The 27,958-nt window shown below is 30.7% G+C and overlaps 1 protein-coding gene and 1 pseudogene across 1 annotated transcript; both read right to left on the reverse strand.

Moving 5' to 3' along the window:
* Window positions 1-118: 118 nt before the first annotated feature.
* On the reverse strand, window positions 119-14,111 carry LOC128174534 (uncharacterized; annotated as a pseudogene).
* LOC128174535 (multiple epidermal growth factor-like domains protein 10) lies at window positions 13,103-27,912 on the reverse strand. Its single transcript, XM_052840067.1, has 17 exons — window positions 27,882-27,912; window positions 26,697-26,927; window positions 23,358-23,606; window positions 22,083-22,220; window positions 21,750-21,887; window positions 21,361-21,492; window positions 18,645-18,782; window positions 18,311-18,445; window positions 17,647-17,784; window positions 17,317-17,451; window positions 16,397-16,528; window positions 16,040-16,177; window positions 15,610-15,750; window positions 15,238-15,375; window positions 14,677-14,820; window positions 14,376-14,490; window positions 13,103-14,293 (listed from the first exon to the last, which is right to left on the reverse strand). Exons 1-17 carry the CDS (start codon window positions 27,910-27,912, stop codon window positions 14,128-14,130), a joined length of 2,439 nt encoding a protein of 812 aa, XP_052696027.1. The 3' UTR covers window positions 13,103-14,127.
* Window positions 27,913-27,958: the final 46 nt, after the last annotated feature.

A 27,958-nucleotide genomic window follows, 5' to 3' on the forward strand; every position in this document is an offset into this window, starting at 1 on the left:
ACAAAGAGATTAAATAGTATACATCAAAAAATAAAAATCTACACCTGATGAATCTGTGATTTACAATAGAAATATATATGATATTTAAAATCATAGAAATTATCAGGGTTTTTTTCCCTCATGGAAGTTTGTCGTTTTGGTAGTAAGGTGAAATTTCCCCCCAGCTCTTCAAACGCATGTGCAGTGGTGTTTTCTTTGTCACACACGAACATCAGAGAGGGCTCTATGTACTCTGGATCCTTTTTACGTTTATCTAATTTTTCAATTCTGATTTTTTGGCTTTTTTGTGGTTTGCATACACTGATTCCAAGTTGTCTGAAAAAGCATGCAAATATAAGCATTAACAATGCACTTTTATTGACGAAAATTAAACAAAAAAAAACAATAAAATCAATCTTTAGACCAAAAAAAAAAAAAAAAAGCATTTACTCACCGAGTCACTAAAAACCCAATTAGCAATCCAAATAATATAATTATGGAAACACAGACATAGAGGGGAATCGATGATTGACAGTTGGAGACAGGATCAGTGGTAACTAACACAAAATATTTTACAACTTAAAATACAAATACCAAAACCTTTTCAGATTATAATTTTGATGCTGAAAAAATAAAATTCATCTTAATTTACGGGATAAAATGTTCAATTATTCTTTAAAATATTTTTGAAATGAGTTGAAAGTAACTTTATTATCAAATTGACATTTTTTAACACTCTAAGCGCTTTTTATACCTTGGTCACAACGATCACCCTGGTGACCAACGTCACATCCACGTGGACATTGACCAGTCACGTGATGACACTGTTCCCCGTACGCGTAAAGACAGCTTCCACATTTCAGCGAGCATCTGTATCCATATGTGTTGTTATTACACGCTACAGAGGAACTAAAAATGTTATCACATGTATCTTATAATAAAACTGTTGTTTTATACATTTCATTGTTGTGAAAGATATGAGATTGTTGATTAAAATGATTATATGGTATACAATTTTTTTGAATAATTATTTTTTGCAATATAAAAATTTTAAGGCATTAATTCAATAAGCTTATAAAGTGACTAGCAGTTATTAAATAACACAGTGCTTTAAAGGATTGCGTTTACTCAGGGTTTCAAATTTAAAAAAAAAAGATAGTTTCATAAAGATCAAAGTATTGTTCTAAAAACACAAAATACCAATATTATCAAACACTATGAAAAATGATATCCGTGGTTTGTGTATCTGAGAAAAATATGCTATGACTAATGTAGATTTAAATTGAAACAGAGGATATTCGAGCTAAATTTTTCATTTTTTTTATTGAATTGTTTTTGGTAACAACTTAATCGCAAAAGTTAAGTTTCTATGTATTTTGTCGCATCATTTTACAAGTTTTTTGGTTTTATTATCTCATGTAAAATTTTAGATTACTGGCTGACACGCAATAGCTATAATCAAAAGAAAAAAAGATAAATAAAACCACTTCAAGATAGCAAATCTCAAATATTTAATTACTGATCTTATATGATTTTAATACCAACACAATATATACAATATAAGTAGTTTTAGACAATTAAAGGTTTTGGGCTCCTATTAGTCAGGTTTTTTGTAATACTCGATCAAAAATAGGTAAACTTTAGAAAATCGAGGAAATTCAAACTTTAATGTTATTTTTTGGGGAAGAAATATATACTTAAAGTTAATAAAATTATCCATATTTCAGTGTTTGCATCCCTCCTTTAAAATAGCTTTTCATTTTTGATTTTTTCAAATGCATTTCTTTGGTAATTAGAGCCCTAGTATAAACTAGAATTGCTTATTGATGTACCTTGGATACAAGTCTCAATAACCAACCTTTAACATTTAATCATTATTCAATGTCATATTTTGTTATTTTTTGATATGTTAATGCTAAGGTTAACAGGGCTGGTCAGTTGATGCATCTCTTCGAACCTAGGATATAATTCATTTATGCATTGTATTACAATATCTAAGTAAAATTGAAATCAAAGAGGAATACAAGAATTGCTGCGGGATGCGGCAGCTTGGCATTTTGTTATAGGGATGCGGCAACTGGGCATTTTGTTGTAGGGATGCGACAACTGGGCATTTTGTTAATGTGAAACACAGAAATCGAACATAATAAAAACTGATTGTAACATTATAAGAAATTCATATGTAAAAGGATGTGTAAAACGTTTAACACCTATAAAATGCTAATGTTAGAAGTTCATGGAATTTGGTTTTGATGTCACGTACTGTACGCACACTTGGCACCGTGCCATCCTCTGTCACAACCATTCGGACAACGTCCAACCACGTGATGACATTGTTCACTATTTTTACAGCTTCCGCAATTCTGCTGACTCTCCAGACCATATGTTTTGCTACTGCATTCTTGGAATTGAGAAAATTAATTATACATACATTTTTTGTTTATAAAAGAAATCTTTTGAAATGAAACAGCGGAGTAAAAATGTTAATGATACGAATTTCAAATATTTCAAAGTAAATCCAATTTACTATGAAATTGTGTATTAATTACATAGAGAGAGTAGATTTGATATTTTAAAATAATTCTTAACCATGAAAAAAAACCTTACGTTCGTTACAAGTTGGACCTGTGTAAACAGCAACACAACCTAGACACGTTCCATCCACGATGTTACAATTACCTTCCTGACAGTTCGGTGGACAATGTTGATAACAGTCTTCTCCGAAATATCCTCGGGTGGGACATCCTGTTAATTTAATTCAAAAACTTCAAAAACAGCACAAGCCTAAAGCACTAGGTGGTTTAAAATACTTATGAAAAAAACCCCATTCTTCTTGTAAATGATACGCCTTAGCCTGTAGAAATTGGCTGCTTTTGAATGTGTTCACTTTGAACTTTGCAGAAAATGTGCTAAACGACTATGTGCACGTGTATGGCAACATTTCAGCTGAATCATACAAAATTACTAAATATGAATTGCTAATTAGTGTATGTCAAACGATCGAAACGACTGTAAAATGTGAACGTGTCATGCTACATTAGTGAAAATAATATTTTTTTCACGTCCATAGAACAATATCAACTTCTAACGTCAAGATCAAAACCACCAACCAAAGAATATATCTTTAATTTTGATCATATATAAGTTTAGCAAGAAGCCATTTTTCTAAGTCAATAACATTTCAAGCATTTTTTTCCCAAGTAAAGCTTAATGATATCAGCAAATAATGAGCATAATTCGAAATGTATAAAGAAAGATCTTTAATATCCTTTCTCTGAAAACCAACATGCCTGAACAGACGTGATTTCTTCAAAAACATCATTGACAAGTGTATATAATTAATTCATGGTTCCATAAGACAGGGTTTTGCCCCAATGGCAGTCAGATTTTTACATGGAATCTGGATACCGTAAGTAATCAAACAGCAATTGACCTAACTTACCAGACTGGTAAACAAGCACTACAAACAGTTGGGTATCAATACTTATATTACGACTGTTTTTGGTACATCCAGGTGCCTTTACGATGCATTCTAATTGGAACATATTTCAATATGACTTTTCTGATAAAACTTTACTGGGTAACTAGGTTCATTCATTCTAAATTCATTGTGATGATAACATTTTTTTTTGTTTTAAGCGAAAGATATCTTTGTATAAATGATTCATACTTTTAACCCCTTAGGTATTTACATATTGCAAATATTTTACGGTATTAAAATACGGAATCTAACATCAAATAATAACTAATGTTTCTTTATTTATAATAAAAGACAAGTGAACAAAGCAACCAATGAAACAAAATACAGTATATAATGTAACTTTATTCTTAAAATCAGATTGGTCTACTGGTCTTTTAAACCATTTTTTCAATAAATCAATTCAGCAAATAAATTAATCAAAAAGTTCCATCAGACGTTATAGTTACATATCTGTTATATTTATTTCTATCTTTGCTTTCACATATTTCTTATTTTAAATTTGGATTGATATAAAATTCTGATTATTTCATCCATCATAACAAAACCAAATTAGAACTTTGTTAGCCCAGTCCTGTTATAATTCTTTTAATCAAGAATACTCAGTTTATTCTATAATATCGTATTACTGATTAGTTCTAACTAAGATTAATAAAAGAATACACCACTTTAACAGTGATTGAAAAGTTCCATTATAATTTTTTTTTCTTTTTTTTTCTCAACATTTTTTAGAAAAGGTCCCTAAAACAACATACCAATCATACAATCGTCCACGACACACCCACTATTATTTTCAATTACTCACCATACACTTCCAATTCCCAGAGCTCATTGAAAGCGAACTGAGAATACCCAGCAGGATACGGAGGATGGGTCCTGTTGTTGTAGTAGATAACGTATCTTCCGTGTGTGATACACGTTATGTTTGAAGGATTAGGTATTGTGGCCCGTGTATAGTTTCTGTCCTTAAAACATAGTTTCCCCTCCTCTTTGTTGGTAGTGTTCGATATATACACCGAAAATCCTAAAAATCTATAGGTGTACCCATTCTGCAAGTCTAATTTAATTCAGATTAGAATTACAAATTGGTTATCAAGCTTGTAACTTTTTTAAATATATGGTAAGCATATGTCGCATTTCATTTTAAAGCGCTAAGCATAACTAAGCGGTTTATTAGCGTTAGACTTCTACATCTTATATTTAGTAGAAATTGTTCCTCTGGGCATTTCGAATGCAAATTGTCCTCAAGTATATTCAGTAAGTTAACTTTCAATCGTAAAGTATATATGGCAAACACATTATATCAAGGCTGACATAGATAGAGAAATGCTGATTTTTTTTCACCATCATCATATAAAGTGGATAACCATGTTATTGTTAACTTATAGGCAATTCTAAGTAAATAAATCTAAAGTAATACGAAGGAATTCTTTGCACATTGTTAAAACATTTGGGTACAATTGCGGTCTGATTTAAATAGAAATAGCATCAGTGAACTTACTGTTGGTCATATCTAATGCACAAACATTTATATAATGATGTAATGCTGCACAAGGACGCATAATGTTCACATTCACTTTCGATATCATGCAATGTATAACCATATCAAAAGTAGCTCGTTATTGAGATCTTGAAGAAAAAGTAACAAAAACATTATCTCATTGAATATTTCTTCAGTTCAGTAACTGGCCTTAATATACTTTAGACTTTAATATATTTTCCGGATTTTTTGTAAATTATTTGTTAATGTTTGTGCATAAGATATAAGCATCCCTAAGTGTCATGAACTGGTGTGGGTGATTTTTAAAATGCATAAACTTTCTGGTATTAGAACGTTTGTTACCCCAGTCAAAATCATCCGTCCTGTACTGTATAAAGATGTGATGTATACTGAGTACTTCTCCCAGATCTACCCACCATTCTGCTGTTGATCTATAATTGGCTGATATCACACATTGTCCTCCAATAGAAGACAAATTTGAATACAGTCCGTCCACAGCATGCTCCGCTCCCCATAGTCCATTAAAAAATGGATACTTCTGCCATGCTGGTCTATTGAATGCAACGTTTACTGAAAATAAACAAAGTTAAAGAAGAAAGTATAAAGAATGAAAACTTAGTGATCGATATCTTAAAAAATCAAACCGTACCTGAATAAAAAAAGGAACACACGGAATTAATCAAATGCTGACAATTGCAATTCTCTCTTAAAAGAGACTGCCTTCCCTTCTGGGATAATTTTTCCCAGAATTTTTCCCATAAGCGACTTTCTTAATACGAACCAAACACTTAAATGTTGTGTCTATTGTTGCTTTAGTAAAAATAAATCCCGATTTTCAAATAAAAAATAATGTTTTTAAAAATAAACCGCGATAATACAAAGATATTTGTGACGATCATGCAGTTGTAATCAGCGTTGCAATCATATTACAAAAACATGTTAAAATTAGATGCGAGATAACGACGACTTCCGAATTCATACACACTTGTATGCAGTTGAAATTGAATTAAGCCCAACATTCTGAAAGAAAAATGTCCCACATCTCTTTAATAATAAAACAGAACATAGTTTGCTTGCCTCAATGAATGTTACAATATTTAAAAATTGTGAAAAAATTTGTTAAATCAGCCCTCAAAATTCCAATAAGACACACTTGAGTACCTCTTTGAAACTTTTAAAACTGAGAGATATTGCATAAATGCTTCTGCCTGCAAAATTTCGTAGAGGTACTCAAGTGTGGCCAATATGTATTTTACAAATTTTGAAAATTTTAGTATCAGAAAATAAAACAGACCACTGTATTTTAGGGAAATTATTTGCTTCCTTTTTATTGAAATAGCAGAATTTGATTAATAATGATAAAGAATTATTTCTGATTATTTACAAAATCATCATTTTATTAAATATTTGAGGAAGAAATGCATATAAACATAAACTGAACTTTAACATGTTTTATCTAGTAATTTTATACTGTGTATTCATGCTTACATCGTGCATCATCAATGACGTCATAGTTTGACGTTTGCGACGTCAGTTGAATCTGTACATGGAATATTGAGTTCTTTCTGTATTTTGCCAATAAAATTTACCAGTAAAGTCTGCATTTTTAAAAAGCATTATTTCTATGTACCACGGTATTATTCAAGGGCAGTAGAATGTACATGAATACATGAGATACATGAACATTGTTAACAAACAGGGAAAAACTAAATTATGGCAAAGTTAACATTGTACATACGTAAGTAAATATATATTCCTATACCTTTATGTAGAATAATCAATAGCATGTATAAGTAGCCAGTTGTGGGATTTTTGTCAAACGGTGAAATGCATTAAACGAAAGGAAAGATGCAAGCGATTTTTTTTACACAAGTACTTGTTCCTGAATACCGCGGGAGAAAGACAGTCGACATCACGTGTAAACATGTACATATATGATAAACTTAACTTATTCCGTCAAAAAACTTGATTATTTAATTCGTAAGTACAGCTGTAATTGAATATTAAGCCATCGTCCCTAGCATAAAAACATTTTGCCAAATCATATGTCTTTTCTTTATCAGCCACCTGTTGATCAGTGTTGATTCGTCGCGTGGTCAATGTATTTCCGGTGAACCGTTACATGCAGTTACACTCCTTTCTTAAAAGTTCGATTGTGTCCGTTTCGATAAAGACGGCTTTTGGTATACACAGCTTAGAATACATTATCAGCATGTTCACTATATAAAAGTCTAGTCCCAATTGCGATGTCTTTGTTGATAATTTGTCCAATAAAATAAAAAATCACCCTTAATGTGGGCACATCGGTGACTTACTTTTGCCTATAAAATTCTCGATTGAAATTATCTTCGATCATTTTATGCGTATTAAATCTCATCAAAGTTTTTCTTGTATGGCATATAGAAAAAATTCAGATTGCCGGGCCCTTTCTTTAAAAAAAATCAACGATGCGTACAGAGAGATTTAAAACAGTATTTGTTTCCATTCAATCCCCCCCCCCCTTCCCTACCCTCTAAAAAAATCGATGTACGGCCGAGTTCATTACAAATCTATATATATGATAACACAAATTCTACATGCTTGCTATCAATTCGACTTTTCAAGACAATTTAACGACATTATTTATGTGCTACTGCTTGATGTTTTAAATAAAAATGTTCATTTTAACCTATCTTCGATTCAAAATAGTAAACCCACATTCTCTCTCTCTCTCTCTCTCTCTCTCTCTCTCTCTCTCTCTCTCTCTCTCTCTCTCTGAAATATGATCTTAATTCTCAAGACATTTACGGATAGCTTATCACTTGTAACAATTCTCAAAAGACATGAATATCACTAGAAAAAATGAAATGTTAATGAATAGACGTTATGGCATTTATAAAGAATAATAAACTCATAAAAATATGTTTAAAGAAATCGATATTCTTTTTTCATTTAATTAATGAACATTAAAACACTGCTGTAATGTCATTCCCTTGTTCCAGCAGTCAAGAATTTTACTTATGACAGTCCGATATATTACAGAGCTTCTTAATATCAGACCATTACCAGTGGTTACAATACTGTTATTCTTTAAAATTGGACTGTCTCAGGAATCAACAATGATATTCAATGGAGTGATTTAAGTACTATATATGCCTCAAACACTTCTGTATGAAAAAATATCACAGTTCTCGGTCCTATAACGGGCCTCGAAACTGCTTTCGCCATACTAGTATATCCATTACATATACACAGTCGCTAAAAGGTTTTATTTTTCACTTGAACAGTTTGTGAAAGGTGAGCACACAGTGAGTGCACTCTAAAGGAACGGTGAGTGCACGCTGAGCCGAATTTGGATAGCGCTTATGAACGGTGAACTGTGAGCGTAAGCAGAGCGCAAACGCAAGCGCAAAGTGAACGGTGAACGATATATGTCCTCTATGTGAACGCAAGATAAACGATTTATTCGGAGTGCCCCGGGAGGTATTGTTACATTGTGTTTCGATGGTAATCAGGAAATAATAACAATAAACTACATGTTTGTATTGTTATAAGCCTAAATATAATATTATCTGACTAAACAATAAGTGAACACTAAACGAACGCAGTGAGCGCAAGGCGAAATCTTTGTGAACGCACGGTGGGCGTTTTGTGAACGATGAGCGGGAGCGGAGCGGAGAGCTGGCGCAAGTGAACGCACGGTGAGCGCACATGAACGCACGGTGAGACCAAGGGAAAATGGGAAAATAAAACATTTCAAAGGACTGAACCCTGGCATCTAACTGCTGTAAAGCGCCAGGATTGGCTGAAAATATCGAAGCCTTGAAACAAGTAAAATAATCATGCAGAATAATGTACACAGATTGTTACAGCAATGCATTAAAATTCGAGATTACATACATCTCTATTAAATTCAATTACCGTATCTCTGTCATATTTATATATTTATTTTTAATTATTTGTGATTACATTGGTAGAATTCAATGATTAATCCTCCGTTATACACTGCGCATCATCATTACTTCATGCAGTTTCAAATTGCAGAAAAAAAACTTTTATGACACCGACATATTTAAATGTACCGCCGTTTTATTGACCTTCAGCACTGGTCTTTGTAATATTTTTAAAACTTTATTGTAAATAAGCTTTTCATGGTATTTTCATCAATAAATTTATTTTCATAAATTAATTATAATGTCTACATGATAATTTTATTTGTTTTTTGTTTATTTTATTAGATTCAAGTCATACGTAGTTTTATCATTTCATGACGTTACTTAACGTAGCTCGCGGGTTTGCTGACGTCACAATAGGAATCGACGTTAAGAGTCGACCATCATAGTAAACTCATACATGCTTTTTTTAAAATGACAAATGAGATATTTAGAAGCTTAAAAAGAAATATATCAAAAAGCTTAAATGCAGTTTATTACTGTTTATACAAACATTTATAATATCAAGTGCTGAAAATTTAAAGATGTCACATACTTTGTCACATTTTGTTCTATAAAGTAAGAGTGTGCGTTGGAACTCTTCCATTTAAAATCATGTTTTAAATAGACAAGTAAATTAATTGAACCGTATGCATTAAAATCGGGGTGGGTTTTTTTTTTCAATTATGACTTCCGTAATCTTAACTACCGATCAATTTGTTAAAAATTCTTTTGGCTTATACGATTACAAACTTATTATGTCAGTAGTTGCCTGGCATTTTTGTTTTGGCATTGATTGACTCAGAATTTCATAAAAATAACAGCAATTTTCTGTATCTTTACAGCCTTACATAAATTGCATTTGTGCATTTGATAACATTCACAATAATGTCTAATTAGTATTTACAAGTTCTAAAATGTGTTAATCAGCTAGTCTTGTCAATAAATGCATTTCAATTTTTGGGTTCTCAGACGTAAGGAAGTGATGACGTCGGGCTAACGTCGTAATGAAAATATAAGGTTTTGAGAAATCTTTTAAATCTTTAAAGTTTTTTTGCAAAAAATTGGCCGAGAACACATACTGATTATTTTTTATGAATCGATTCATAAGTATCTCCTCTGTTATTGTGTTGAGCATAATTAATTTCGTCTGAATCGTTTAAAAGTTTGGAGTATGGTTTTGTAATGCGTTTCTCGAGTAAGATGTGCATTTTACTATATATTTCATTGAAATGGCGTTGCTTGATTTTATCAATGACACTGTATTTGAAACACGATAACATTATTACCGCGCAGACGAATCTCAAATAAATTTTAGAAATAAAACTCTGAAACCTATGGATCACGTGGACAATTTTTCAAGGTAGGTTTTCTCACAAGCAGGTAAACCCGCGAGCTACCTTAACAAAAATGACGTCTGTTCTACATTTTTCATCAAAACAATGCCATATTGTAAACTCCATTAATAAAAAAGTATGATGGATATCAAAAAAAGAAAAACAGTTATGAAAAGCTAAGATTCCACCCTATATTTTACCAAAATATGGTAATATTTAATGATAGGGCCATTTTTGATGCTTCGTGGCTCTAGCTCTTTGTCATATCAGCTTCTGCAATGCCTGTTTCAACCGTTTCCATATCTGTTAAAGTCTTTATTTAATGAATCACATTTTCATATAAAGTTTTTTTTTCTTTTTTTTTTCATAGAAAGTTATTATATCGATATCTCTTTAAAACTACAAGGATACTCACTTATCACATATCATTGCAACGTTCATTAAATATCTCAAGTTTCCCTCTTTATACTTAATTTACATATCAGCTTGTCAAAAATGAAAGAGAATATAAAAGTTGCGAGAGGATAGACAGTTTATAATGAACTGATGTCCGTATGTTAACTTCCTTCAAATTCTTTTTTATTGTCAATATTTTAAATGAAGATTCGTGTTTAAAGAAAAATTAGTGCAGGTATTAAATTAATCATAAAAAGGGTATTCATTTAAAACTATTTTATTCGCCATATCCTTATCCTATAAGAACACAACACACGATTGTTTTTTGGGTTTTCCCAGTCCTTTTGGGAACACAACAGTTCTAAATACCTTTACTATCAGTTGGGGGTAACTAAAATTCAGAGACAATAAACTATTGCGCATATGTAATATCAAAATAAAAACGAATACATACAGAGAAAAAAATCTGAACAGATTAAAGAAACGTTGGCGAGGAGTTTATACGTTTTTGTTACTTTCGTTATAGTTAAGGAGAAGCAAGTAATGTAAATACATCAATAATAATAAGCATTTTATTCAAATTAAAAAAAAATTCGTCCAAAGTTTGAATCAAATGGAATTTACTCAAGAAAAGAAACACTTTTGCTTGTAAAATATATGAATATTTTCCACGACATCTTTTAATTATGCAGCTAAATTGACTCTACAGTAGTTTACAAATCATAATGTCATCTTTGGATAGATGTAACGTATCAAAATCAAAAGTTGGTTCCGTAAAAAAAACCCCAGATAAAGACTTTTTTCAAAAATGTTTCAGGGTTATTTTTCAAACTTTTAAAATGATAAGTAGTTACTTTCTTTATTTTAACAAAAGGAGTAAAAAAAAGTGTATTAAAATGTCTTACCGTATGATTTCACCAAGCAATTTAAATTGAAGAGCAAAAGCAACCACAGCTTATACATTTTGTGGAGAATTAAACTTGTAGTTTATTCACAAGTAACTTGAAGTTACAAAAAAAAAATTGGTTGCACAATAAGCATGGTTATAACGCACAGCTATAAATCCATTAACGCATAATAATAGGTTATGCATTTGTTAGTCTCCGACGAATGGAAAGTGTGCTGTTATTACATGTTCCGTTTAATCGATGATCATTTACATGACACTTTACAGAGGGAGGCTTAACTCAATTATATTCTTTGTAAAGTCTTTCCTGTCGATTTATATGAGAGTAACGAACACTGCAGAAAAATGTTTTATTTCACTTATACCTGTTTGAACGCTTCCTTAATTATTTACAATTGCAGTAGATTATCGAAATTGTATCTATTGTCCATTAGAACGTGACATACATGTAGAGGGATTAGTGAATATTTTTTTTCATATTAATAAAATTTTACCACCACGACTTTTAATCCAAGTTTGATGTCAGCCAGACTAGCGAATTGATAGATGTAAAATCATTTGCAGGCGTATGTTTTAAAATTATGAGTCGCAAACGAATGTTTGAAGAAATTGACGAAATTATACTTCATGGGTGTATATGATACATTTATAAATAAGTGGAAATAGCTAGAACATTTCTAAAATTGTGTTCATAGGAACGTAAACGATAGAGAACTAGAGAAGAGAGAACCAAATTTGAAATAAGAAAAATAATCAACTACCAAAAATGTTTATTTAATGCAGCACTACCAGCATTAACAAAACAGCTTACTTTAATCAAATTATTTTCCCCCAAAAAAACCTTATTGTTTTTTAGCAAATTTTAAGGATTTTTGGGTACAATTTCGACATGCAAGTTAACTAATGACGAAGATAAACAACCGAAGACTAAGCAATTATCGAAGCAGTGGTTCAATATGTGCTGTGAAATGTACTAATTTTTGACCATATCAGTGGGAGAATTCAAGATGTGTCACACGGTGTGAATGGGACAGATGATATTTTCAGTGAAAAAAAAAACAAAAAAACAAATAAGTGTCAAAAGTGGATTTTTATACGCTTAAATCGATTTACATTTGTCCTTGACTTTCTTATAATAACTTTTCTCACTATATTATAGTGATGAGATATGATACAATCACGTAAATATAGCTTAACAACCTGAGATATTTATTAGGTTATATCGATAAAAAAAAATTACATGGTGAAATTATGCCATTCAATCGACTAAAATGTAACGAAAAAGTAACTAATTGAGTAAACTGATTGAAATAGGTGTGCCATTCAGTCCATCTTTAGCAACTTTCAGTTAACTCTTTTTATTGTGCATAAAATCAGCTTTGTAAATAAGATAAATATTCTATATTTTCTTTCTTAAACTTAACTAGGCATGGTTTTATGTTCAACAATTCTTCGATATAAACAAAATAATTTAATGTACGTCTTGTTAAACTATAGGATTCAAAACCCATATGATTTCAATATGTAAAAAAAAACTTTGCTTAGTATGATCAACAATAGTGTTTTCATTTAACGAGGACATTATATACATTGTAAATAACAACAGTATGATCTTAATCATGGTTTTTTTTCTATTTTTTTAAGTAGAATATCTTAATCGTCATTATTGTCGATTAGATCAAATAACGTAGAACGATCTTATAATGTACAACTTAGATACTCTTACTTATGCATCTTTATTTTTTCAAGGTGTTAAGATCGCCATTAAAGAATGAATTAGATACATTAAACACCCGCTTAAAACTGTACAGGGAAGCTACATGGACAACTTATTTCGATTTCTTTATAATGCAATTTGTTATATTCAATAATTGTATAATACTTTGTTAAGATTATTCAAGGTTGTGGTAATAAAACAGAAATAAAATTTTATCAAATTATGTTTCCGGTAATAAGTGTACTAAGAGTATACTTGAGAGAGAAATAGAGAGAGAGAGAGAGAGAGAGAGAGAGAGAGAGAGAGAGAGAGAGAGAGAGAGAGAGAGAGAAAGAGAGAGAGAAAGACAGAGAGTTCTTTATTTTGTATATCTTGCAATAGGTAATGATTATTTAAGGAGCAAGCTTTATTTTAATATTAATATTTAATATTGTAATAACCTGTTTATTTACATAAACATTATAAAAACATAATGTAATACTTATAAGAAAAAAAAACAGAGATGAAATTCTTCGTACATCATTTCTTTACCATATCTGTGTTTTCTTGTAATTTCAATGAAAATATGCGTGAGCTGAAATAAAGGCAATACTGTCATTGTAATACTTGAAAGAGGTTTTCTTTTGTAATACCTAAAATCAGCTGTTAAGATTAATAATTAGTTTATGTTTTGTTGTCAGCTTCTAGTTTCAACATGAACTTTAATGAAAACCAAACAAACAACATTTTATATTCTCACTTGATTTAACATACTGATGCAAATCAGTAACAAAATCACATGCATGCATTTTGTTTCAATATCATTAATATTAAAATATCCAAGTCTTAAAACTTTGCAGAAATTGCAATTATATAATCATTCTAATAAAATTTACTCCTAGTCATGTTTGAGTAGCAATAATTATTGAAGTTCATCATAATCCGGATTCTTTGTAACTTCACCAACTTCATCATAAGCACAATTGTCGCCCGTATACATGATATTAGAAATTTTACTGGAGCTGAAGTTTCCAGTTTTCTTGTTTTCTTGCTTATGTTTGCACTTTGGCAAATGGTTTCTTAAAACTCTACAAAACAAAAGATGAAACTCATCATCTAACTTCATTTTTAGAGTTCAACGATGTATTCTTTAACATGCGAGTTTCTTACCTGAAAACTAAGCATACAATGATGAGAACACTGACACAGAACAATGAAATAAAAGAGTAGAGTGGAGCTGCCAGCTGACATCTTGCTTCAGACGATAGCAGAAACAGGTCATTTTCTGCGTTGAAAAATAACAAAAAAAATATAATTGGCTCTTTTTTTTAAAAGAAATGCAACATATAGTTTTTTTTATTATCAATATAAAACATATTGAGATAAGATGAGAATTTAGTTTTAAATATAATGTTCAAATCGCAGTGTAATCAGTTTTTCTGTATTAAAATCCTCCAGATACTAGGAATACCTTCAACACAAAAGTCTCCTTGAAATCCACTGACACATCCACGTGGACATTGACCAGTCACGTGGTGACATTGTTCCCCGTACACGTAAAGACAGTTTCCACAACTCAGAGAGCAGTTTGATCCATATGTGTTGTTACTGCAAACTAAAGCTTAAAAATGTCAAAGTTATGTAACCTAATTGTATTTTTGCTTTTCAGATGAAACTAGCAACTACATCTTTACTTAATTTAAAAAGTAGCTCATTATTAATTTCTTTTAAAACGAACAATACAGAAAATTTCCACATGCTAGCAGACTACTTTATATTCTTGAAGTGATAGAAAAAGATTCGAATTGCCAAAAAAAACTACCAACCTACCTACCAAGCAAACAAAATTGCACCGAGATGTTCACCAACCAAAATATATCATACGAGCAAAAAAAAAAAAAAAAGAATAAAGGAATAAATCTAGATCTACTTAAAAAAACACTCTACTTTTAAAATTCTTTTTTCAAGGATTCGAACCTATTTTTTAAATTGTTAAGAATAATCTTTAATGTTCTGTGAAATATCTACTCACTGTTTTTACACTGAATGCCTTGATACCCATCGTTACATCCATTGGAACATGTGCCATCTATGTAGTGGCATTGTTCTTTGTGCAAACAGTGACCGCAATCATTTGCGCAATTTTCCCCAAATTTACCTCCGTTGCATCCTTTGTAGATAAACATTTAAAATGTAAATATTAAAAAAAAAATGCCTATCAATTTTCTTTACTTAATCATTTAAGGATAATAAATGCATTTTTATGATGAACTAATGAAAAAAAAATGATTCACACTAATTAGTATTGTGGTTTGACTTACTTATCTGAAGGTCGTCGTTACATGTAATAAGTATTACACAACTTTTTTTTTCATTATTTACTACAAGGACTGAACAGTCTTACTAGTATCACAAGTCTGTCCTTTCCATCCCACTTTGCACTCTCCCTTACACCGCCCTGTCACCCTGTCACATCTCTCTGGAAATTCACAGTTGATGCTACATTTGTCTTCACAATTGTAACCATAGCTACCATGATGACAGGCTATAATTAAATAGGTGCAAATTTTCTCAAAATATCTTTAAAATGTTCTTTAAAAAATCGAGTCGGTTCTTTATCACTACACATAACATTTTAAAAGTGAAAAAGTGTGTTACACAATGAGTTATGAAATTTAAATTAAAGAAAAAAAGAAATGTAGAAGGAAATACCCTAAGTTTAAGAAATGATGAAAATCTGATGCTTGAGAAAACAATGTCATTCCAGCATTTTTCATCTTCGTTTTGAAAGTAGCCTATATAGTTTATAGATAATTATTTTAATTGTCATATACCAATGGCACATTTAACGCCTGTGGCTCCTTTGTCACACCCATTAGGGCAGCCACCGTTCACGTGATGACACTGTTCTCCATTTCTGCAGTTTCCACAGATCTGTTTACAGTCTAATCCATAAGTGTTTTCGCTACATTCTGCCATTAAAAATCGTACAATATTTGCTAATAAGTACCAATTAAATACACCAATGTAGAAATTTAAAGCGTTGGAGCATTAAAATAAAAACAAAATAATAAGGTATACCTTTATTATACAAATTCCATACTTTTTTCCTTATTTTAACTGTGGATTACTTTTATACGTTTTATTTATTCAGTATATGTATATATACATCTAGATGATTTTTGTACTACCATTTTGGCAGGTTAATCCATTCCATCCACGTTTACATCCAAACTCACAGTCACCATTAAATCTGTTACAGCTGTTGCAGTTTGCACCACATTTGATAGTACAATTTGGACCATACCAACCCGGAAGACAAGCTGTCAATGATAAAGTATTAACAATGAAAAATCGTTCCTGTTTTCTTACAGGCTATGAATCAGTCATTAACAAGGACAAGTAATATTTATTTCCCTCTTCTTTCTTGTCAAGCCCTGCTTTCACCAATATGGCATGATATCAATTGATTTTTTTTTTATCCTTTCCTCATTTTATCTACAGATCATTTCCTGTATAGTACAGTCATATATATGTAATCAACAAATTCAAACCTTCTAATTTCAAAACATAATGTTCTAGCTTTAATTGCAAATAAATATTGAATTGTAATTCTTAAATTTTATTCTATTAAATTTGTTCACGTGACTCAATAAAATAAAATACCACTGAGTTGACAACTTAATCATACGATGAAGCACAACTACTGATTTCTGTTAAAAGATTCAATAATACTGCTATTCAAGTAGAAAATCCCAATCTCTCCCATGACATTAAAATATCCAGTATAATGTTACTAAAACTAGAAACCTAATTGTTCACTAACATACATGTATACCAGCGATTATTTCATGATTTATTTAAATACAAAGCTAAGACAGGATCGATATGAAAAATTAATCATGGACGGATAAGAACATTGACACAGGCCATATGTGTAAAAAAAATGTGTTTGTTCTTAGAATTGTTGAACTGTAATGTCGTAAACTAACGTGTGAGCAGAGTCAAACAGGTAACATTTACTTGGTTAATATTGAGCATGCGATGTTCTTTTCTATTTTTGAGAATTAAAAAAAGAGACCGACAACGTTTTTACGCTCATATGTCTTACGCGAGTCACATGTATCTGGTTTCCACCCCACTTGACAGTGGCAATGTCCTGTTTTCCTGTCACATATTCCAGACATCTGACAATGGATGCTACAGTTGTGTTGACAGTTGTATCCATACGACCCTTTTGGACATTCTAAAGGAAATTTATCAAATTCATACAACAATGGAACCATTTTTTTGGAGGGGGGGTGTTATCAATTATTGTTTCTTTTTGCACTTTTTGCAAATAAAGAATAAACTCTTTAAACACCACGACAGATTAAAATAGTAAAGCTAAAAAAAAAATGCAAGTGGTAATATAAAAAAAAAACCTGTTACATTGAATAACCTTCTATACAACTAGGGCCAATGAATCCTCTGTCACATCCTTTCAAACATGTCCCATTAATGTGGTAACATTGTTCAACGTTTAGACACGAACCACACTTCTCTGTACAATTGATCCCATACATATGACCATCGCATGCTTAAAGATAAAGATAACTCATGATCATAGATTTTAATAATATAGAAATGAAAATGGTTTTACTGTGTAATACAATTTAACACACATTGTTTTTCGTGCACTCTTTTACGAGGGCCGTTAAAAATATTCGCGAAACCTGCTTTTTTTACGGTAATCAAATAAAGATATGATATAGGTTCACAGAAACAAAAATCAGTATAAAAACAGCATTTTTTATCATTTTAGGAATTTTCCTTTTAGTTCATTTTTATGATACATATTTCTGTAATAATATCACAATATTGTATTTATTTCAGCACAGTTCTTAAATAAATTATTAATAGCTGTCATCACTGGTTTACTATTTTGATGTAATATTATTGATATTAACAATTAACAATATCTTGATATTCTGTGGTGTGTTTATGTCGTAAATGACTGAAAGAAAACGATTAACTACTACATGGGGCAGCGTATCTTTATCAAAGATGCGCTGTAGATTATACATTCATGTAAAATTCATTCATTGTTAACAACATATTCTTACATGAGTCACATTTTTCTGGTTTCCAACCGACTTGACAGTAACAATGTCCTGTTTTCCTATCACACATCCCAGACAGCTGGCAATGAGTGCTACAGGTATCGTTACAGTTGTATCCATACGACCCGTTTGAACATGCTAACGTAAATTATTCAACGTGAAATAATCTATGCAATATTTATTTTTGAATCATTTGTTCATTCATTTTTTTTTTTACAATTTGATAAAGTAAAAAAAATTAATTTTTAAACATTATAAAAGATTATAGTGGAAAAATTTCAAATTGAAAATTGCAAGTGCTCTTTTAAAAAGGATTGATATTGTTACAATGAATAACCTTCAATACAATAAGAACCATGGAATCCTCTGTCACATCCATTCATACAAGTCCCATTTATGTGGTGACATTGTTCAACGTTTAGACACGAACCACACTTCTCTGTACAATTAATCCCATACATATGACCATCGCATGCTTAAAGACAAAAGTTTTAAAAACTATATGGAAATAATATTCACACATCTTAGGTATTACAGTATACTTTGTGATACACTTTAAAACTCACATAATTAATAGAAAAATTGTTAATTCAATATTAAGACATATTTTAATACACTTGTTTTAATGGGAAGCGTCTTTTGATTTTATGACACTAGCTTTATTTAAAACCAGAAAAGGTTAATAACCCCACACCTATTTTGTTAGGTATTGTGTGTGATAATTTTATCAAAGCAAGAGTACGTGTACGTATAACGTTACTGTTGATACAGTATATTTCTTATATCTAAAACATTGCGTACTTTGCTATTGTAGTGTAAATAGAAATCCTCTTAGAGGATTCGTAGTTACACATATTTTTATATGGTTAAGGGGGAAATAAAAACGATTAAAGCTTTAATCTTAAATTAATCTAAACGTAAAACTAATGTATTGTATTGATACAGGAGTGAATGTACAAATTAATCGCGGGTTTATGTTTGTAAAATAATAGTAAATTATCAAAGGTTAAACAGTTTAAATAATTATACATACGATACATTGTCGAATCAAGAAGTGACAGTCAGAGTTCATACACCGAAAGGCGTATGCTTGAGCATATTTACGGTCTAAAATTTATTTTCAGCTTTCAAGAAACCAATCATTATATAAAAAAAAAAATTCCTGTCGTAAGTTGAAATTAAAACACGGGGAACAAAGTACCCTCAAAGTACCAAATAAATAACACTGACTAGCAATTTATAAATAAAAATTGTCTCTAACGGGGTTAGGTTAAGGAAGCATATGAGCAATTCATCGTCTTATTTTGTTTGTGATACACAAAATGATCAGATGAAAATACTCATCTGAATCGGACCGAAAACTTATTGTAAGTGACACTGCAATAAAACCGGGAAGAACATAACTGTCACCTCGGTGCATTATCACGTGATAACTATAAATTAAAATAGAAATGTTTGTATCAGTTATAACGACAGAGGAATTCCTGGCCAAGTATTAAAAGCATAATTGCATACCTTTTCATAAATGTTTGATAAACCTAACTAATGTTTCAGTATTTTCATGTTCAATTCTCAACAAATAATACCAAAATATTTAGTAGAGTTCTCAGATTTTTTTTTTTATTTTGAATCTGTTTGCAATAATTTTCGATTAAATTTAGACAAAATTCAAATTTCTGTCATGACTGATGTGTAGAAATCCACGTATCACTAATACAATATTAATTCTAACGGCGGCGTGAAAGGGACATGAAAAAGATACAATTTGTATGAACGAATAAGTTATTTGTTCGGACAAATTACGATTTTTTAGGACAAATAAGTTATTTGTTCGGACAGATTAAGTATTTTTTCAGACCCATTACGAATTAGGATTTGTTCGTACAAATAAGTTATTCGATCGGAGAAATTACGATTTGATCGGACAAATAAGTTATTCGTTCGGACAAATAACTTATTTGCTCGGACGAATTAGCTATTTGTTCGGACGAATTATGATTCGTGTTCGGACGAACTTTGATTTGTTCGGACAATCTAAGTTATTTTTTTGGAAGAATTAGCTAACTGTTCGGACGAATTAGGATTTGTTTTCGGACAAATACTGTGGTTTCATTAATATTCGTTGAATACCAATTTTCGTGGATTTCGTTGCTTAGTTGATCCACGAAATTGAATGTTCATTGAAGTGCAATTTTTAATAACATTTTGTATTGATAGGGTTATTGGTACGAATTTACGTATCCTTGAAACTGTGGTTTTTACTTTATTCACGAAAATTGATGCCTTTGAATATTAATGAAACCACAGTAAGTTATGTGTTCGAACGAATTACAAGTTGTTCGGACGAATTGGTCATTTGTCGGACAAAGGACTTTGTGCGGTATGGTCAAATATCTGCCCCCGATTTCAACCAATTTTTAAATAGAATCGTATAAAAATAAAATCTTCACAAATCATTGTATAGAGGATGCCTATAACTTTAATATTTATTTAAATCATCATTGCTCATTCGCTGTTTATCTTTTTTGCACTATACTTTGCATTCGGAAGTATAGAGCGCAGGTCTGCTCAAGTGCTATTTTAACATATGTTTTTCTTCAGATAGTTATACAAGTTATACTAAAAATGGTACTTGCGCAAGCCTGCGCTCGATGTTTCCCAGTCGAAAAACCATCGAAAAAACCCACATTTTGCTACAAAAAAAACACTTTATCAAGATAATGCAATCTTCATGACGTCATTCCTACTTAAGACGTCACTGTGGTGATAACCTTTTACACCTATACTTCCAATATGATTTGAACTATCTTTCACTTTATTTTTAAAGCTCTTTCTAAAACTTTGATTTTAGGGTCAAAAACAATGCATAAAACCGCACATAGTCCTTAGGATTTGTTCGGATGTAATAGGATTATTATCCTATGCTACAAAACAAATTATTCTAATTAAAGTTATAAAAATAAGTCTTAATTTGTATGATATTTTGGTTTACTTGAAAGGAGATATTTGTTTATTTAATATATGTATAAAGAAGTAGATAAGCATGTCATTACCATTTTCACAGTTTATTCCTTTCCACCCAGGCTTACATCCAAACTTACAGTCACCATTGAATCGGTTACAGCTTAAGCAATTCTGATGACATTTGTTTGTGCAGTTTTGACCATACCAACCAGGAAGACAGGCTGTCAATGATAATAAGAAAACAAAAACACATTTCCTCTTTTATGTTTTCCAAAAATAACCTTTTGTTTAATTCCAATTAACGTCATCATGCCATGGTTATTAAGATTCAAGTTTCGTATTTTAAATTACTGACATTTTTGTACAGGTAAGTTCTCCTTCACAGGATGATACTATTTTAGAAATTAAAACGACTATTCTATATAACTCTTGAATAAAACGACTATTTTATTTTACGTTGTAATATATTTAACTTTACCTTTATTACATTCATCACCAAAAAACCCTACATCACATCCGTTTGGACAACTTCCGTTCACGTGATTACACCGATTACGGTTACTACAGTTACCACATAAATTTTCACATTCAAGCCCATACGTGCCAATGCTGCACTCTGAAAAAATATATATTTTTAATGGTCATGTTATATGAGTGTGAAGCAAAGGTTTTTTTTGCGTGTAGCTACTCCATTACTCTAAACATCAAAAACTGTTTAACTATAAAAAAAAAAAAACATTAAAAACAGCGAATGTGTATTTATCCTACCTTGCAGGTAGAACGTTAAAAATTTCAAAACCGACGTAATTACCATTGTTACAATATGGACCTTGGTATCCGTCAACACAACCCAGACACGTTCCATCAATAACATTACAGTGACCTTCTTGACATTTCAGTGGGCAGGATAAGGAACAGTTTTTTCCGTAGTATCCTGGCATGGGACATCCTGGGATTTTTTATGTTTAAGAAAAACAAAAATGTTTTTAATCCTCTTTTAAAAAAGATATGTGTAATTCTTTAAAAAAATGAATACAGTTTTGTTCTTTTTTTAATGATTTGTCTGATCATCCTATGTAGGCTAAATAGGGACACATTGCTTGATCTGCATTGTTTACTTGTATGTTAAAGACTGACCCTAAATGTTTTTAATTTTTCTTTTTTAAAAATCCTCTCAGTATGAGGTTTTCTGTAAACATGTTTTGCTATTTTTTTAATCACTTAGAAGTAGCTTAATTGTTTAAGATTTAAGATGTAAAAATCTTAGAAATATAAAAAGAGATCATTTGTGAACACTCTACAATCTTTGGCTACGAAAATTTTAAACTTAACCATGATGTCCTTAAAATGGTTAAAAGGAACACACCGTTTTGACGTTGTCATAACCGTGGATCATAGAGGCAAAGTTTAGAAAAAAGCAAGCGGATATTATTTTGAGAAGGATAGAGATGTCGTAAATTTCTTAGCACTCGATTTGAAGATGAATATAAGATTTTTTGAAATATTATTCTGGCGAATCATAATATAACGCTTTAAATATACGCCCCTCATAAGTAATGATTTAACGCTATTATAATGATCGTTGACGATCAGCTGAATTATGAAATAGCACGCGCGGACAAAACCTTTTAGGATTTCTTTTTGATAATCACATCAAAAGGCCAATAAATTAAGAATAAAATTGCTTTAAAAATGTCATTTTCGTGATCGTCAATATGCAGCTAATGGTAAAATAAAATCAATTGATATCTATTCTGAATAAAAGAGAATAAAATTTCAAGGTTAATAACTGGCTAAAACGATATGACGAGTAAGTATAAATTAAATAGCCTATACTTAAATAAGTGCAATGTTGAAATAAGGCAACTATTATTTTGAGGTACACGATCATATCTCCGTGTTCTGCAATGTCTGGATACCTTTTAACAACATTCGTATAAGCAGATTTGATTGTAAACATTTTGGTTTTGCTTTTAAATGAGTGGTAATGGTAAACTAATATTTGTAGGTATTTTTACATAGAAAAAAGCAATTAAATGTTTTTTAAATCATCGATTCCAAAAGCTTTTGTATTGAATTCACTCACCATACACTTCTAGTTCACACAGTTCGTTGTGGGCGTAGTGAGAATACCCAGGAGAATATGGATATGTCCTGTTGTTGTAGTAGAAAACGTATCTCCCGTGTGTGATACATGTTATGTTTGTAGGGTTGGGTATTGTGGCTCTGGTATAATTTCTGTCTTTAAAACACAGCACCCCATCATCTTTTTTCGTTGTGTTCGATATGTACACAGAGAATCCTAAGAATCTAGATGTGTAACCGTTCGAAATGTCTATTCAAAAAGTGAAGTTTGAAATAGAAATTAGTGGAACCTTGATGGACTTTGAACTACCTTTTTTTTATTTTGAAAAAGTATTAATCACCATTTTATTTCAAGAAAACTTTATTTATATCATTTCTATATAAGAAACATATTCCTTAAGTTTTATTATATACCACAAAAAAGCTTTGTTATGCAAAAAAAACAAGCTGTTTCACACATAAATTCTTTTTTTTTTAAAGATCATAGCAAGGGCTATTTTATAAATTTGAGTTAACTTTTTATTGAAGTTGCTCACAAGTTCAAGACATCTGGATTTTTTCTCACCATTGCTATCAAATATTTATTTTTGACATGTGAAAGATACCCATTCAAACATGCCTCAAAATGCTAGAAGCAACCTTATTTTCAGCGTGTAACCAGAGCAATAGCTCTTAATTTATTCTTTAAAGTCTTTATTGCACAATCATATTAGTGTGTACAAAAAAAATCAAGGTTTCTATTTAAAATTCAAACCAAATGAAGAAATCGTCGTTTGAAATTCCTTTTTAGTTACCATCAAAACACTTGCGTTTCTACATATTTTTTTTTTCTCTTCAAAAATGACAATTTTTTCATAATATTATTTTTTGTTGTTCTTATTCACAATGTGTTCTGAAATAAGCATTAAAATGCCATTTTTACATCTCTGTTATCATGACAATATGACCACATAAGAACACAGAAATGGTATTATACAATTTATTTCAACAAAGTCTATTTAACTGTTAGAAAATCCGTGACTATGCATTGCCACCGAGTTTGATTCTTATATAGAATTGAAAAAAACATCTTACAAATCAATTACCACTGACGATCAATTTTCCGATTGCTTATATCACAAAAAAAGTTATCTAAAAAAACATTTAATGGTATAAACTAAATGTTTTATTCTGATATATAAAATGAATGAGATCTATGAATTTTAATTCATCAATTATTATACAAAAATATCTTTCTTGAAATGTGTTCAGGTTGACAAATTATGATTATTGGAGTATTTTTTTTGCTTTAGGAAAATGAACTATTTTCCTTTAAAAAATGTACTTCTTTATATCAATTATTTACATTATTATGTCACATGATTTACAAAATATTTCCTATGCCTGCATAACAAAAGAAATCAAGTATTCAAAAGGGTACAAATGCAATGCTCTGCACCTATTCATTTGTAGACTATAAGCTTCAATAATATGATAAGTAGGTCTAATTATTTAGGCACTTTTATTTCTAGGACTGTAAAGACGAACTTTAAAGCGGAGAGAGATTAATTTTAGAATATACACGTTTTGCCCGTTTCGTCAGATAGCATGTACAGGCGATTGATGGGGTTTGTTAATTATTATTCAAGCATTCAAAAAATAGACTGAAATTCTAATTTCATTTTTGTTTTAGATTATTACAAAGAAAGTTTAACTAATTATAAATTGCTAAATATATTCTATTGGTCAGTCTGTTTTGTGGCAGCTAAGCTTCAGATTCCAAATACCTGGAAGTAACCCTAAAGTGGTAGTTTCATAAGAACCCCTTTTAAAATCGCTATTTCACAGATAGAACTATTTTGTGACACAGATATGTTTTTTGCCTTGAAGGCTTGAGCCTTTTCTAGTGATACAAAAAAAAAATATAATCATACCTTTAACATATCTTGCAGTCAACCGATAAAGATTGAAATTCTTAATATCTCGAATGACTGTATTAAACGGTTTAGCAATGAGCAAATATCTTTTTTAGCAATTACTTTGCCTTAAAGTTTTTAAAGGTAATAAATTGAAATCACATCGTCAAAATCTATTTAAGTGTAGAATATTACGTTATCGTACATTTGTATTACCCCTTTTCAATGTCAGGTTCATTTGGTTAAAATAACTTAAAGTTGCATTTTCACATTATTAAAACTGAAAGTGTAAAAAAAAAAGAAGACAGCCATAATATCTCAGTTTTTTTTATATTGTGCCTTTTGACATGTAACAAAACAATTTATGAAACCTGTCCAAAACAATCAACATATCTGAACTTATTTTTCTGGTAATCACGTCCAACGCTTGGTTTAATACGTTTTTGTGATGATAGAAATAGAAAACAAGAACTTAACAAATCTAGAAATGAACGGTTTCTGAATTGTTATAAAATAATATTTGCATTCATCGGTTATAAAGTAATTTTCAGTTAAATTCATTTTTGGCAGTTCGGCCCTAGAAAACTGATATACTAGAGCCAACTGAGTATTTGTGTTTGTTATTTTGAAAGTTTCTGTATACTGTTTGATATCTGACTGTCTTATATTACACAACATGTAATAGAATCAAAAAGCAGAATACATGTAACGTATACACTGTGCTTCAACAGATCAAATCCTGCTTTTCCAGACAAAATTACAACTGCCTGGAGTAACAACAGATTACTCCCTCCCTTCTCCGGCAATATTGATATCTGTAAATTTGCCTTTTATATTCAATGCCTCTTTAAAACATTCTTGAAATTATGCATTTGTTACAAAGTCTAGCCATTTTTTTGTAACTTTCAACAACTGCCGGTTGCTATACAACTGCTTTACAACGCTTTAGATAAAATTAAAATAGTGTGCATGCTTTGGGTAATTTAAATGTACGACAGTAAAAGACAGGTCTGATATTATACTTAAAGATATGATTTGAGAAAAAGTGGTTAACTACTAGCGTTTGTTTGCCAATATTTGAGGAGAGGGGGTTATGTCCTGAGTTTAAAGAACATTGAGCGTGCTAGAAGTAAACATTCCTATCAAGTTCGCACAATCTTTATGTTGAAAGTATAAATCAATCCAGAAAATTATAATTCGTCTTTTATACTGGTTTCTTTCATCATTTATAAACGTGAAATGTTTCTTTATTCATAACAAATCAATATCATTTTTGCATCTTTATTATGTTTTACGCTTTAAACGCTTTGTGACAGTTAAAAATGAAATGGAATAAATTACGCATTTGTTGCATAAATCTAATCGTCTAAAATAGTAAGTCATCAGTAGTTTGGACAATTGAAATAATGGATATTTTAGAAAATCACAAATCGAAGTACTAGTACCCCAATCCATATTGTCCGTCCTGTACTGTATAAAGATATGGTGTATACTGAGTACTTCTCCCAGATCTACCCACAATTCTGCTGTATTTTGATTGTTTCCAGATACCGTACACTGTCCACCCCAACCAGACAGGTCTGTATATAGACCGTCAACAGCACGCCCCGCTCCCCAATCTCTTCTATGATAGTAAGGGTGCTGCTGCCATGCTGATTTGTTCAATGCCAAATTTTCTGAAGGAAAAAAAATGCACAGCTTTAATTGAAAATAGTTATAATTTTTTAATGTGTCAATGCCTTTTATGTGCACTCAAATTGTATTCGGAATAAAATGTTACATATATGTTTCGTTTTATATCTTTCCTTTTTAGCTTTATAGTGGTATTTCTTTTTTTCATGTTTAATACTTGCTGTATGCTTAACGCATTTTCTTCCTGCTGCTTACAAATCACATTATAAACATTTCTCTTTATATACTTAGTTGTTGAAGGAAATAAATCAAAAAATACTTTTAACATTGCCCATGACAAAATAAACTGTCAAATTTTGCACTTAAATGTCCGATTTTATTCTTACATTTTGGCATGAGTGATTTTTATGCTGTGATAAAGTCTCATAGTTGACAAAATAAGTGAGTTAACGAAACTCGTGATGGTATAACAAATGCTTTGTTATGTCTTTCATCAGTAAATAAATAGAGACATAAGTTGTTTTTTTTTAAATTCAAATATCAATAAATATTGAAGGGAAATATACTTTTCACTTGGACATTCAATCAATAAACCTTTAACAGATTATACAATAAAAAAAGTACTGGGGTTACTTTTAACGTCAAAATACCTAATACAAATAAAATCCTTTAATGACTGAAGAAAACAAAAACGTCAAAGGGCGAAATAGTTCCATTAAATCTTCTGAAATGGGACCGAAATGTAACTAATAAGAGAAACTAAATAAAATTATTCTCCAACTGGTCACCACTCCTAAGCATTCGGTGATATCAGTTGACTGAATGGCTTAGTGTAATTCTGTGCTTGCTAAAAAAGATAGCTATATAAATGAACAGTATATCACATTATCCCCAAACAATTTTAATTCATACCTATATTAATCAAATGGTCCAACAAACAAATCAGACAATAATCAATATTTATACATTACCGTATAATTTGACTTTACAAAATATACTGCTCAGTAAGAACATCCACAAAGTCTCCATTACGGGAAGTTATGATTGTGTGATCTGAATAGTTAATATCGATCGT

This window comes from Crassostrea angulata, chromosome 2 (assembly GCF_025612915.1).
Source record: "Crassostrea angulata isolate pt1a10 chromosome 2, ASM2561291v2, whole genome shotgun sequence".
In the NCBI taxonomy this organism is placed as follows: Eukaryota; Metazoa; Mollusca; class Bivalvia; order Ostreida; family Ostreidae; genus Magallana; species Magallana angulata.

What these genes read in the sequence shown, in the direction of transcription:
- LOC128174535 (XM_052840067.1), bottom strand. Translation starts at nt 27,912, where the DNA reads ATGGAGACTTTGTGGATGTTCTTACTGAGCA. An exon ending in TGGCCCTAGTTGTATAGAAG is followed by an intron (nt 17,452 to 17,646) that starts GTTATTCAATGT and finishes AATTTCCTTTAG; the next exon opens with AATGTCCAAAAGGGTCGTAT. An exon ending in AGGCGTTAAATGTGCCATTG is followed by an intron (nt 15,751 to 16,039) that starts GTATATGACAAT and finishes ATTTAATTATAG; the next exon opens with CCTGTCATCATGGTAGCTAT.